Below are 13,581 nucleotides of genomic sequence, written 5' to 3'. Positions count from 1 at the left end.
CTTACTTACACGCGCCTCGACACACTCGACTGCTGCTCTCGCTCCTTTGTTTCGTAGCACTGCTCATCACTCCAGCACCTGGCATCTGCCTACACGGCGGCGTGTCTCTCCGAGAGCCGTCTGCGCCCCCTTTCTGTGCTGTTGAAGGAACAACGGCTTCTCTGACATCTCTTTCACCGCACCAGTATAGACAGAGGTGCGCACGTAGCTCTGCGTGTGCTGGCTGCTACGCGGATCTGTGAGCGCGAGCTGTGCAAGCTAGCAAAGTCGAAGAGCGGCAGAGATGCCAGGTCCCGGTAGCACCGACCCGAAGAGTAGGCCGGAGATGTGTAGGTCCCCTAACGTGGAGACTGGGAAGACGACAACCTCGTCCAGTGAGACGCCGACTACCAACTCCGTGACCGCGACGACGAGGGGAAGTCGTCGCGCTCAAGGCTGGCACTTGGCTGTTGGCGGTGGTGCCCCTCCTGGTACCGCCGCCGCCAATCACTCCGCGTTGGATGTCAAGACGCTGGGAAGCAGTGGTGCGAACAGCGGCATCGTTCTTAGAGCCTCCGTGCAGTTTAGCAAAGATACCTTGTACAGCCAAAGCAGTCCTAGCGTGCCGAAGGTGTATCACCGCGCCGCGCACGATGAAGCAGCCGACTTTCGTCAGAACATGGCCGAGTTCCTGACGGTGATGTACGGCGACAAGACCGCCAGCGGAGTCGTGGGGACAGACGAAAAAGGTGTTGGTGCGCCACACGCCAAGGGAAAGGCGTTCACTGGTGAGTTGGACATTCCTGCTGCGCTGCTGGCAGCCGAAAGCGGGCCACTGCCGCGCGTGAGCTCCTTGGGTGGGGTGTCCCCAGTAGGCAAAGGCCCGCTTGTGAAGGGCCTCACTGCGAACAGCCGTCGCCACTCGCAAGGCGACCGCATCGACACGCTCGTGGAGTCACTGGTGCGTGCCTACAGCCGCCGGACGACGTCAGCGCGCGGCGAGTTTCAAGGCACCACCGGGCCAGACGACGACAGGCCTATCAACTACAACGTTCCTCGCCAGAACAACTACTGCCGTGCACAGGTGTCCCCACGGCTGAGCCGCGGCAACGGCGTCGGCGTCGGCAGCGGGCACAACAACGATGTGTCAGTGTTTGTGAGTCAGGCGATGGGCAACATCATCAGCCCTGGCGGCATTCGGGGCCAGGGAGCCGTGTCGAATCGCTCCATCTTGTCCTCTCTCGGGCTGGACAGGAACCTCTTCAACTTGATGCCCTTCCAGACACAGAGCAACCTGGAAAATGTCACGGAGGAGGAGGACTCCGACACGTTGTTGGAGCCGGTGTACGTGGGCAAGCAGGCGATGTTTCGCTCAGTGGGTACGCGGCCCAACATCAGTGACATCTCCGTCAGCAAGTCCATGCGAGGGGTGATGTCGTCAGCGCCGCGTGAGTGTGGGAAGGACGATCACCTCAACACCACCCAAGCACCACTGCGTGGCGACAGCGGTGGCCCTCGACGATCCAGCGGGGGCACTGCGCCGTTGTCGCAGAGGCAGGGGTTGTGGAAGAGGAAGCAGAGCCTTAACAGCGTCGAAGTGATGGACAGGAGCAGAGCGAATCGGCGAGGCGGCAGCGGCGCGGGCGGTAACACGAAGAATAGGAACGCCGCACTCTCCATGTCCCTTGACTCTAAGGCGCTCGGCAAGGCTGGCGGTGCGGACGAGGAGGATGACAGCTGGAGCGATGAGCCCGCGGGCATCCTGGCAACCAAGGTGATGGAGGGTGAGAGCCCTGCAATTGTCTCATCTGCCCGAAGCCTCTTGGACTACTGCAAGACACGTGCTGACGTCACGCTGCAGAAGGCGCTAGGGGCGCTGCACGACGAGGAGCAGCTGAAGCGTGACGTCGTCATCGCCGTTGAGCACCAGTTGTGCGTGTACATCCATTCTCTGGAACGTGCGGAAAGGGCGAAGAAGGGCGGAGGGTCTGCGGGTGTCAGCGATCGGGGAAAGGGGAGCGGAGAGGAATCCGCCAGCTCGAATCTAGCAGCCGAACGTGGGAAGGTCACGAGCGGAGAAGCAGGCGCAGCTGCCTATCCGAGTAATCGTGACACTATCAACAGCGACGTCGCGCCTCTCATGGGGAACATGATGGACTTCTTGCAAGAAAGCACTGCCGGGGCCAACTGCTCGAAGTCGCTGAAGTCTGCCTCGATAAGAATGTGAGCGAGCTGGGCTTTTGCTCGTGTGCGCGCGCGCTCCTCCGCTCCTCCACTCCTCCGCTGCCTCCCCCCCCCTCCCCAAATGCCACCGCTGCGGATCACCTCCGTAAGTGTGTATACGGGGCACTTCCGAGTCGCCTTTTTCCTATCCGCTCTCTCTCCCTAGGCGGTGGTTTCGTTGTGGCGGATGCCTCTTTGATACTTTTCATCCACACCGGTGCTTCGAAACGCCCCCTCCCTCCCCTCCTCACCACTCTCATCAAGGTGATGTGCGGCGAGAGCACCCTGTTTCTGCCTCCCTTTTCCTCTCGTACGTGGTTAATTTCATTTGTGTTTGTGGCCCTCCCGGCCTGGCCCCCGCCCCGCCCTGCTCGCCGGTCCTTTGTGTGTTCGTCTGTTTTTCTTGGTCGGACCACGTCTCCCTTCCATCCCTTTTCGTGCCTGTTTTCCGTCTCCGCTGCGCATGTCTGGTGCACCGGCGCGGCGGCGTTTTTTTTTTCCTTTGGAACTGTGGCGGTAGCGGAGGCACTGTGGTGGCGGTTGTGCCGCCTCCGCTACTTCCTGCCATCCTCCTGCTATCATCATCGTGCGAGAACAGCACGCAACAAAAAGAACCGCTGCCCTTTCTACGTATCCATTTATACCGGAGCAGCGATACAAGGGAGGCGCATGTGGACGGCGCACACGCACGAACTCTTTTGTTATGTCTCTCTCTCTCTCTACGGGGCGCCTGGGTGTCTGCGCCCGTGCGTGGGCTCTCCTCCCGTGCTTGGCCTGCAGCGCTTGCACGGCGTGGGCCTCGCCGGTTTGTTTATGTTTCCTTTTTCTTTGTTGCTCCCCTCATGACAGGGAGGGTGGTGGTAGACACTCCAACGTAGTATCAGGGTGCAGTACCCCCACTCTTGGTGTCGGCGGACAGGTCTGGACTGGCGCCTTACCGGGGAGACTGGCGGTTATGGTCGGACGTGTACCAGCCCACTGCGCATCCTGTCGACTACTCAGCAAGTATAGCTGGTTATGGGCACGTTGAGCGCAGACGCATGCTCACGCGCAGGTTCCTTCCGCCTGCCACACCCACTCCTGTGAGAGGCGTGCGGATTCAGGAGAAGGCGGAGCGCAACCTGCGTCCACCGACGGAGGGCAGCGTCCTACCTGTCGCGTCACATGCGGGCAAGCGACCCAGACACACGCCCCCTCCCCAGGCAACAGCGCCGTCTCGAAGCTGGCCGCAGGATGCGAGCACTGCGCGCGCTGTCAAGCACAGCGGGCATGGTGTATCACGTCCAGGCAAGGCAGCCGGAGGCTCGGGAGGGGAAGCGCGAGTGATGGGGGACAAAGGCGCAGAAGTATGCACGCTGATCCGCCCCACCGCGCATGCGTGCGAAATGTGCGGCGTCTCCTGCGCCCGATGGGGCGGGCCGATGCGGCACAGATGCCGGAAGCCTGTAAGGAACACCCCGAGTTACACCCTCGAGTCCTCCAGACTCCACTGTAGAGGGTCTCCACACTATATATTATGCAGTGCCGCGGCTTGAGGCGACTGAGGGTGAAGCATGGCATACACAGACAGGATGTGCAGGGCCCTCTGAGGCCCTGGCCTGAGGCAGGCCAACTTCCGCCCTGAGCTCGTGCGGCGTGCACCTAGATCACCGCTCCCCCTGAACTCCTGCGTACTTCCCTCTCGGAGCATTTACATGTCTTTGCCTCTCAGCCGTCTCAGGATTTCTTTCTTGGTGTCGGCGGGTGTGGTGTGTGTAGTGTGTGTGTGCCCCGCGTGCGAGGCGTTTCCCCTGCCCTGCGCCTCTCCGACTGTCTCTATAGGCAGACTGGCATCGTGTCTCCCTCCGAGGGACGGACTGTCGGAGGAACCGTTGCTCGTTGCGCTGCAGCTTCTTCGCCGTTTGCTTCTCGTTGGCGCGGGCTTTTCATTATTTCGTTTGCGACCTTCCCCCCATTCGTTGTGTCTTTCGGCTCATGTGTGCAGGTGGTTCAGCACCTCTCCCCACACAGGGCAGGTGCGCGGCACCCTGGAGCGTTTGGTGGTGGAAGGGGGGGACGCAACGGACATACAGAATCAGCCGGGATCATGGCGAGGGGGGGTACCAGATCATGCGGTGTCTCCGCTCCCTCCTCCTCGGCGGCGGATCGCTCACCGACAACTTTGGCACGGAGGCGTTTTTTTTTGGCCTCGGCGCGTGTGCGTCTGTCTGTGCGCCTGCTCATGTATCTCCTGGCGCGCAGCATCTACGCCATCTTCCTCTCCTGCAAGCCGCCACCTCTCCCACTCCCATCCATCCATCTATGTGCGTATGTTCTTCTACTTTCTTTCTCTCTCTCGTGCGCTTTGTACGGGTCTCTGCTGGTGAAATAGCGGGCGTTGGCGCGTACGGTGCCTGGGGAGGGCCCTCTCCCTCTCCTCTGCCTTCTTTGCCTCGACGGTGCACTCCTTTGGCTTCTCTTGTGCATGTTTGTGTGGGTGTGTGTGTGGTCGTTGTTGTGTGCACCGGTGCATCGCCCCTTCTCGTTTCCCACCTTCGACGTTATTCTTTTTCCTCCCTCCGTCCCTTTTTTGTTTTCTGTGTGCTTGCTCGCTTGGCATCTCTGTCTCTCCCCTGGTGGGGGTGCGGGTACGTGCGTGTCTCTGTCGCCTTGCCATTACTGCGCACATTGAGCGCTTTGTGTGTGTGTATGCTGTCACGGAGACACACGCCGCCCAAGCTGTGCAGCATATCCTTTGCTGGAGCGACGAACATGAGTCAAGGCGGTCGAAAATCGGACGATGCACGCCGGCTCTATCGTCTTCAAGCACAGTGAAAGACGTAGTGTTTCAGGCGCCAGACTCCCTCCAGTTGATCTCTGTCGATATGACCACCCTCCCGCCACGCCGATCACCGAGGGCAAGTGCACAAGGGCAGTGGAAGAGAGCTGAGTAGATGACGGGCGGAGACGCTGCGTGTATGCACATCGGCACGATTCCCTCGTACCATGTCCGCCACTCTCCCCTACCCGTCTCTCGACGCTAGATGATTCTTCCTCTCTCTGTGTTCTTTGCCTCACCTCCTTGTTGCAACTCTTCCCGTGCATGCTACCGTTGGCGCTTCTCTCTTCTCAGGTGTGATGGGCACCACCACCACTACTCCTGCCGCCTCGTGGCTTCGCCTCATCTTCTAGTCTACTATCCTCGTGGGTGCGCACGCGGCCGGCTTCGTGAGACTGCGCGTGTGACGCGTACGTGTCTCTCTCCCTTTTCGACGGTGCTACGATTTGCCACGTCTGGACCACGGCGCAACACCCTCCTCTGCTCTCCAGAACGGTGGGATGGGCGCCAGCTGCTGTAAGAATCCGACCTCCTCGGTGGCGAGGGCAGTGGAAGAGGGGGCCGAGCCCATCCCTCAGGGAGGCGAGAGCAGTGGGGTTGCTCTCACATGGAGCACCTTCTCTGGTCCTCCTGCGCGCCCCTTCACTCTGCCCGGCAGCTCGGAGGGCGAGGCGGCCACTGCAGCTTCTATGCTGTTAGCCCTGAGCTGCACAGACAAAGTCGCTGCTGAGGGGCGCCTCGAGCATGGCGATGGATCTGATGAACTTGCGAGTGACACATGGTCGTCGTTGCACGTCCGAGTCTGGTGCCGACGAGGCGGCGTATCAGGCGAGATTCTCTCGCGTGCTCTCACCGCTGCTATGTGGCGGTGGCGACAGCCGCCCCCTGAGAGGTCGGACGAGTGGCTGGTGCTTCGTCGAGTGCTTTGCGCCCATCCACTCTTTGCCGTCTGCCGCAACGATGCGTTGATGCTACAGGAAGTAGTGGAGGTCTTTGAGAGGCAGGAGACACAGCCTGGAGAGGTTGTCGTGTCGCCAGGGGACAGTTGCGCTTTCCATGTCGTGGTGAAGGGCAAAGCTGTCGCGGATGTCGGCGATTGCGCTGCACAGATTGCACAAGAGAAGAACAGGCGACAGGAATGGGCTGTCGGGGACTACTTTGGGAGTGAGGGCCTGCTCTACGTCTTGAGCCCAGGAGATGAGGGCGCCGCGGTGTGCGCCGCGGGCCATCCTGATGCATCTTTGCCCACTGTCATGTGGCGGCTGAATCGCATGCTCTATCAGATGCTGATGCGCACCTTCCACGATGACGCACACCGCCAGCTCATGACGTACCTTTCCCAGTCGCCGCTCTTTCAGCATCTGTCTCGTGCACAGATACGTCACCTCTGCGAGAGGGCAGAGATGGTGACATGGGACACATCGGCGCGCTTGCTGCAGAGGGGTGAGGTGCCGGCCGATCTCTTTCTTTTGATTTCCGGCTCCGTGGCCCTCATGCATGTCCAGCGGGGCGGTGGTGGCCACGCGGGCGTGACACGCGTGCAGTCCACCGCTCTCGGCGCAGGCGACTGCGTCGGCGATGCCGAGCTTCTCCTCCTGCACCGAGCAACAGACGAGGAGGACGACACCACTGACTCAAAGAGGCTGACAGCGATGCCTTCCTGCTGCACGTACGCAGTGCAGCAGCCGGTGCAGGCGATCCGCATCCCTATTGAAGATCTGCTCGCCGTGCTTTCAGGGCACGATCTGCAGCACATGCGGGAGCGCAGTCGCAGCGTGCGAGAGTTGGAACTGTGGCGGCGGCAGGCGCAGATGCCGGGTGGCCTGCGCTCTCTCGTGGAGGAGTGTCTCGTGCTGGACATCTCCGACACCAACAGCGACAGCGACGAGGATTCGCTGGTGTTGCCGGGAGGACCCAGCGTTGCTGCGTCTCCGCTGTCGAGGCGGCTCTCCGACGACGTCTCGCAGGATGTATTTGTGAAAGGCGCCGATGCGACGGCCTTCTTCCTCGAGATGTTCTCCCGTCAGACGTATTGGCGCGCGGACGGGCGAGAGCGCGGCCTTTCCATGGCCGCCTTCGCCCCGCGCCAGCGATACGTAGTTGGGACGGTTCTGTTCCACGTGGAGTACGCTGCAGGTGGCAACGTTATGATGCGTGAGGGTGGAGGACTGCCTCCAAGTGATGACGGGAACGCTGCAGCGAACACAGCAGGCTCTTCTGCCGCGGCGGGGCCTCCCAACTCTCCAGGGTGTCTCTACGCCATCTTCTCCGGTGAGATAACCGTCGTGAACAGCGACACAGGCGAGGCCATCTACAGCGTCTCTCGCGGCAGCACGCTCGGCGAAGAGGCGCTTCTCCCTCCGCTGCGTTTCTGCTCCGCGACGACCCCCCTGCGCACTCACGCCGTCGTCTCCAGCCCCGATGGGTGCGAGGTGTTTGAGCTCGGTCGGCGCGCGTTCAAGGAGTTCTTGCAGCGACCGTACTGTGTGGCCCTCCGCGACTTCTGCAGTGTTTTCTGCGTCTTCCCATTCGCCGGGTGCTTTCCTGAACACTACTGGCATTCTCTGCTCAACTGCACGACGGAGCGCGAGGCTGTCGGCGGCGACCTCATCGGCGTTCGTGGGGCTGACTGCAAGTGCGTGTCGCTCATCCTCGATGGCCGAATCGGCGCCTATGTCAGAGGCCGTGCAGCGGACAGTGGAGGGAAAGAACAAGACAGCGATGAGGAAACGTCGGTGGCGTCGTTTACGGTGGGCGACATCGTCGGCGGGTGGGAGGTGATGGGGGGACGCCCCTCCAATGTAGCGTACGTGTGTGTGTGCCGCGCTCGCATGCTGTGCGTTCCTGCCAAGTCCTTTGCCGGCCTCTTCCGTCCAGCGATGCCGTATCTGCGGTTGATGTGGTCCGAGCAGCGATATAAAAGGGTCATGGTGGTGTCAGCGGCGGAAGGCTGACCTACTACGGCGCTTGTTGAACATGTGCATCTCTGCGTGCACATCGCTGCTGCCGCTGCTCCCTTGGCATGGCCACGCCGTCCGCGCACGCGCGCTGCGAGGGAGCATGACGTAATGCGCCTCTCTCTTTCTCGCTTTCGTGCCAGCGTACGTCTGCTGCCTTTTGCCCTTATCTGTATGCGTTTTCGAATCTATCGAATGCTCAGTAGCCGCACCCCATCTGCTGCGCCTCCTCCCCTGACTCTGCTCAGCTGAACTCATGTGCGTGCCCGCGAGTTTGCGCGCTCAGCGGCGAGGTCGCCATCTTGTGCCTTGTAACACCTTGTCCGCTGGCACACGTTTTGCGCGAACAGACACGCGTATATCCCACACGTCATTCTACTCGGTTGCTTAGTCTGTTCTTCTGATGTAAAGCAGACACCCCCGCACTAGAGTGCGACATCCTCTCTCTTCCCCGTGGCGTACGTTTTCTGTGCTTGTGTGTGGCGCCGTGCTTCTCGTTTACGGCGACTACCAGACTCCATGCACCGCAACCTCCGCCTCCCCGAAAAACGAAGCCCTGAGGGGTACACACGCGCCAACTGACCTTCGCCCACCTCTCTGCGTTTTGCTGTTCCCAGGGCTCGTGGGGGGTCACTGCTGCTGATGTTCTTCTCTGATCTCTCCATTCCTCTCTGCTTCTGTCTTGTGTGGTGCACATGCTCGTGCCCTCGTCCCCGCCTTCGCCCCACTCCGGTACGTCTATGCCGCACGGGTGACTGCCATTGTGCGTAGGTGGCGCCTTTTGGGGAGGGAGTGCGCCTCACACAGAAGACCACGCGGCTCCGTTGTACAGACAGTCACAGAAGTCCTTCTCCGCCCGATCTCCGCCCCTCTGCGGGGGTGCCACGGCAAAAATGCTCCGTTGTACTTCTCTTCTGCAGCTTCGGGTTCTGTGTCTGACGATGCTGCCCGACGGCGGCGCGCTTACGCCAGCGCTGCGGAAGTTGGGCTACACCCCATACACCCTTCGCTCCACGTACCAGCAGGGCCACGCCAGCACCCACCCTATCGAGTGGTCCCAGCTGCTGGATGGCAAAACGAATGCGTTGCCTGCCAAGGTGCTGGCGGACTACGACGCCGTCGTCGGCCCACCGGGTGCCATGGTGTACGACGTGCTGCTGCGCCAGGCGCCGGGCTACACCAAGGTCATCCTGGTCGAGGAGACGGAGAAAGATAAGTGGGCAGAGGAGTACGATGCGTATCTGGAGCGCCTGCAGATCTCGACGAAGCGCGCCTCAAAGAATCGAATTACGCAGGCCTTTCGGAACATGATCGCCAAGATGGCCGTTGGTGGCGATGCATCAGGAGCGCTGGCGGCGGCCTCAGCTGGTCCTAGGTCGTCTCTGATGACGGGTCGCTCTCAGAGCCACATGGCATCCTCCTCCGGTGACCTGCGCCGCTCCTTCGCTGCGGAGGCGGCCGAGTTGAAGCGAGGTATTCGTGGCAGCAAGGCGTCCTCCGCCACATCTGCGAGTGGCCCTAGCGAGGATACTCGCGGCACGGCAAAGGCAAAGCACGCAAAGAGCGAGAGAAACGCGAAGGATGGCGAACTGCAGCATCCGCGCGCTGTCGCGCTGCAGTTGTACGAGGAGAGTGTGAGGGTGTCGATTCCGCCCAGTGCGCTGCTTGTGTACCGCTACGGCGACGGGTGGGAGCCGCTCTGCGCCTTCCTCGACAAGCCCGTTCCCTCCATCCCCTTCCCTGAGTACGAGGATGGCCTTCGTGTCCTCGGGAACCTGCAGGAGCGGATCGATCGGGCACACACATTGCAGTACGCGGTGGGCGGCATCTGCACTCTGTGCGTCCTGATGACGGTGCTGCCGCGTTGCAGGGGCATTGTGGGGTTTGTGAAGGACCTGTACACGGACTACAAAGTCGCATTCGGCGCTGACAGTGCCGCATGTGCGAGGACGGCGCCCGGAGGTGGTTGCTCGAAAACAGAGGCCGAAAGGCTCGAGACCGCGTGGCAGAAGCGTGGCGGCTCTGTAACGCGCACAACGGAGGAGTGAGGGGGCCCGGTGAGATGGCCTCTGTATACGTGTGCGTGTCTGTAATGGAAAAGCGAACGGGGAGGCGGTGGTGGTGGTGTTTGGGGGGGGGCGACTGCTCACACAATGCGTCATCCAGCAACAAAAGGGCGCGCGCTGACCGTCACTTCGGTGTGCGACGACGACGACGACGAGGAGTGACGTGCCATCATGAATGAAGGCAGACATGGGGTGTTGAGTACGCGTGTGGGCAGAGGGGGGGCGCCGATATTCGTGACTCCTGCCTTCGTCACGTGGACGTCGCACACAAATACCTGCATGCGCACCATTTTCAACGACTGTGGTGGACCTACCTTTTTTTGCTTGTATTTTCTTCGATCACTTGCCATGCGTTCCTGACCTCTCGCTCCTCGGGTGCCCCGTCGGCGTGCGCATGACCCTCTTTACAGACCAGTTAAATCAGGCGCGCGTTCTGTGCGCATGCGTGGTGCTCTTGTGCTGGCGGCATCGTGGACTATGCGGCCTCCCACACCCCGGGCAACACACCCAACCATCACAGTCTCTGTGCGTCTCTTCTAGTTCGTATTTGTGTGACCGAGGGGTGCCCAGCAGCTACGTTACCGTGCACCACCTCTCGTCGCTCTCCTCAACAGTCACCAAATGATGCTGCGCTAATCGTTAAGGGCACTCCAGCAGGCGACTGCCGGCCAGCGCTCGCGTGTCCGAGTCAAAGAGCTGTGAGTACTCTTCCCTGCTCCAGCCCCCTTCACTCCCGCAGATGTCCTTACAAAGCGGCTGCTTCTGTTCGATCCATCGCCGCAGACGGCGACCTCACGCGCGCCGCAGACGGCGACCTCACGCGCGCCGCAGACGGCGACCTCACGCGCGCCGCAGGACGTGGACAAGAGCGGGTTCACAGACATCGCTTCCTGGGCCAGCAGTGCAGCGCCTTCTGGTCAGGAATCCGTTGAACACCGCGTTGATGTCATCGTGCGCCACATCTGCACTCTGCCAGCACACACTGCCGAGGAGGGCATCACGTACTTACTCTCGCCTCAGCCTATCAAGAGGCGTATGATCGATGTGTAGAGTGTAGCCTGTTGGTAGTACCGAGGGGAGCAACGTGATAGCGGCGCTGGAGCAGTACATGGCGGTGTCCGCCGTCGCGGCGAAGGTGTGTGAGGTCGAAGACGCTTGAGGCATGCTGAACGTGACAGCTCCCCACTCGTCCCTCGCCTCCGTGTTCTCACGTCGCTTCGCCGCGGAGACGTTTGTCGTGAGCGCGTGGCGGCGTCGCCGACGAACTTCTTCCGTGAACTGCCGCTCACGATACGCTACGCAGGTTTCCAGCCCTGCCCGACGGGGGACGCCCAGGGAGGCGTGCGCTACAGCCTCCGCACGACTGAGGCGGATCTTCGGGAGTTGCCAAACCTTGCCGTGTACCTCGCCGCGGTGGTTACCTTTGCAGTCGTCTTCGTCTGTCACGCCGAGTGGGGGAGCTCATGCGGCAGCGAGGGCGGCAGCTGGTGACAGTCGAACTGGTTCAGCAGATCACCGCGGGGACCCTATGACGGAGTCGCGACGCCCGCCCCACTACCCAATGAGACCCGCTTGTCGTATCCACATCAGGAGGCGGTGGCGCTGGAGCCCATGAAAAGCTGGCCGTATTTTGCGTCTCTCACTCGCAGCTACGGCTCGTGATGCGCTTCACAAAGAAACCCGGACGAAAGGAGAGGCGATGACAGCGTTCAAGGCGGTGCTGCAGGGACACAGCGTGTCGTCTCACGTGGATGGCGGCAGTGGGATATGCGGTGTGTGTGTGTGTAGACCTCTGCGCTCGACGTGCTCCATTCCACAAATGGCCTTGACACAGTCGTAGAAATTTAACAGTAGCTGCCGAGACAGTCTTTGCTCTCCGCTGAGTGACGGGGCGGCGCCAATGGAGGCGCTCATACGGTGCAGCCTCCCCCCTTCCCCCTACGAGGCTGCCTATCTGTCTCTCCCTCCCACCACCTCTGTCTTCTCCGCCACCCCATTTCTCCACCTCTGCGAGGCTGTCTCGGTACTCGCCCAGTAATCAGAGGGTATCGCGGATCCACGCGTAGTGGCCCGCTGCTGGCTCGACATGGCGGCGCCGTCCAGAGGCTGTGATCCGCGTCCCTCGTTGGATCCAGGCATATTTTTTCCCGAAGGCAGCCGACCCCCGCAGCCGCTTTACGGCCACGGCTTTCTGCTGCACGGCGCCCGGGCAGTGGGGAAGACGTCTCTTGCCTTCCAGGCAGCCATCAACACCGTCCAGCGTACCAGCGGTAGCGTAGTAGTGCTGTGCCAGGAGTCTACGCTGTACGCCAAGGCGCCGCAGCCCTTCACTCCACTGAGCTCCTTGGCCGAGTCGGTCCTCGGCCGCATCGAGTTCATCTATGTGGAGGGCTGGACGGCGGTGCTGCGGGAGATGATGGGATTTCACACGACTCGAGCAGTGCCGACGCTGTTGCTCGTTGACGACGACGGTTTCGAGGTGACGGTGGCGGCAGATCGCCGCGGCAAGCGGTCTGGGCAGCACCCAGACGTCCTCGTCGATACCGCCGCCGCCTCGTGTCTCTCCTATTTGGAAAACCTTCATGACTGGATGACCCGCCACGATCGCCCTTTCTTCTATGTCCTCGTGACAAACCACCTTCCGGAACCCGCAACGCAGCTGCCGCTTCCCTACGCGACCTTTCCGCTCGTGAATGTGTGGGTTGGCGCGTCGGCGACGGTGCAGATCACCACAACCCAAGCCTGTGGCGCAGCAGAGGTGGTGTCCCCGCCTGCGTATCTTACGTGGCAGAATGGGCTGCGCATGAGGGGCTGACGTATTACAGGTGCTGTGTCCTGGTGGGCTGTTGTGTGGCATTCATGCAGGTGTGATGGGCCTCTCACGCCTGCACGGCCGCCGCCGCTGCTGCTGCCCCTTCGCTTCTTGCGCTCACGGGAGGAGTCACCATACACACAAAAACAACATGGGGCCTTCGCGACACTCCAAGTGAGGCTGGACCACAAAGCACTTGTAGTTCGTGGCTGCTTTGTAATCCTCTGCGCCGATATGGTGGACGAGAAGGTCCAGCGTGGATGAGCTCTGCGGAGGATCAGGGACACGGGCGACACGTGCACGGCTGCTCCTCTCCATCCCGTCTTCGACAAGGTCTAGTCGCTGAGTCAACAACGCCGTCTTGCATGCTTTCCCCTTTACGTCTGCCTTCACTTTGCGCCTCTTCCCTCCGCTCTCCTCTGCTCTGTTGCGGCTTCGGTGACTGGCCCCTCCCCGCCTGTGACACCTCTCTTGACTCCCACCTCTTCTCCCCTCCCCTACCAAGGGCCGTTCTCTAACGCATACATCAGGCGCCCCTCCCCTCTCCTCGTGACACGCCTGTCGGCCCTCTCTCCTCTGTTCGTCGAAGGACAGCAGCACCACCGACAACAACGGCACTACGGATCGCACACGGGTTGGGCTGTTTGCCGTTGTGAGGGAAAGCGCCACACATTTCACTCTGCGGGTGACCTCCTTCAGCTGCTGATGCTTGACACTTCCAGATGT

The 13,581-nt window shown here is 61.3% G+C and overlaps 3 protein-coding genes across 3 annotated transcripts; all 3 read left to right on the top strand.

The window, feature by feature from the left end:
* Positions 1-283: 283 nt before the first annotated feature.
* LMXM_30_0500 (conserved hypothetical protein) lies at positions 284-2,206 on the top strand (the record flags this gene model as incomplete). Its single annotated transcript, XM_003877522.1, has 1 exon — positions 284-2,206. The coding sequence occupies one exon, from the start codon at positions 284-286 to the stop codon at positions 2,204-2,206; it is 1,923 nt and encodes a 640-aa protein (XP_003877571.1).
* Positions 2,207-5,520: 3,314 nt separating this feature from the next.
* Positions 5,521-7,974, top strand: LMXM_30_0490 (hypothetical protein, unknown function; the record flags this gene model as incomplete). Its single annotated transcript, XM_003877521.1, has 1 exon — positions 5,521-7,974. One exon carries the CDS (start codon positions 5,521-5,523, stop codon positions 7,972-7,974), a length of 2,454 nt encoding a protein of 817 aa, XP_003877570.1.
* An 896-nt stretch (positions 7,975-8,870) lies between these two features.
* On the top strand, positions 8,871-10,025 carry LMXM_30_0480 (conserved hypothetical protein; the record flags this gene model as incomplete). The annotated part of the gene is made up of 1 exon (XM_003877520.1): positions 8,871-10,025. The coding sequence occupies one exon, from the start codon at positions 8,871-8,873 to the stop codon at positions 10,023-10,025; it is 1,155 nt and encodes a 384-aa protein (XP_003877569.1).
* Positions 10,026-13,581: the final 3,556 nt, after the last annotated feature.

The sequence above is a fragment of the Leishmania mexicana genome, chromosome 30, assembly GCF_000234665.1.
Source record: "Leishmania mexicana MHOM/GT/2001/U1103 complete genome, chromosome 30".
Lineage (NCBI taxonomy): Eukaryota > Euglenozoa > Kinetoplastea > Trypanosomatida > Trypanosomatidae > Leishmania > Leishmania mexicana.
This window is presented reverse-complemented; position numbering and strand designations above follow the sequence as displayed.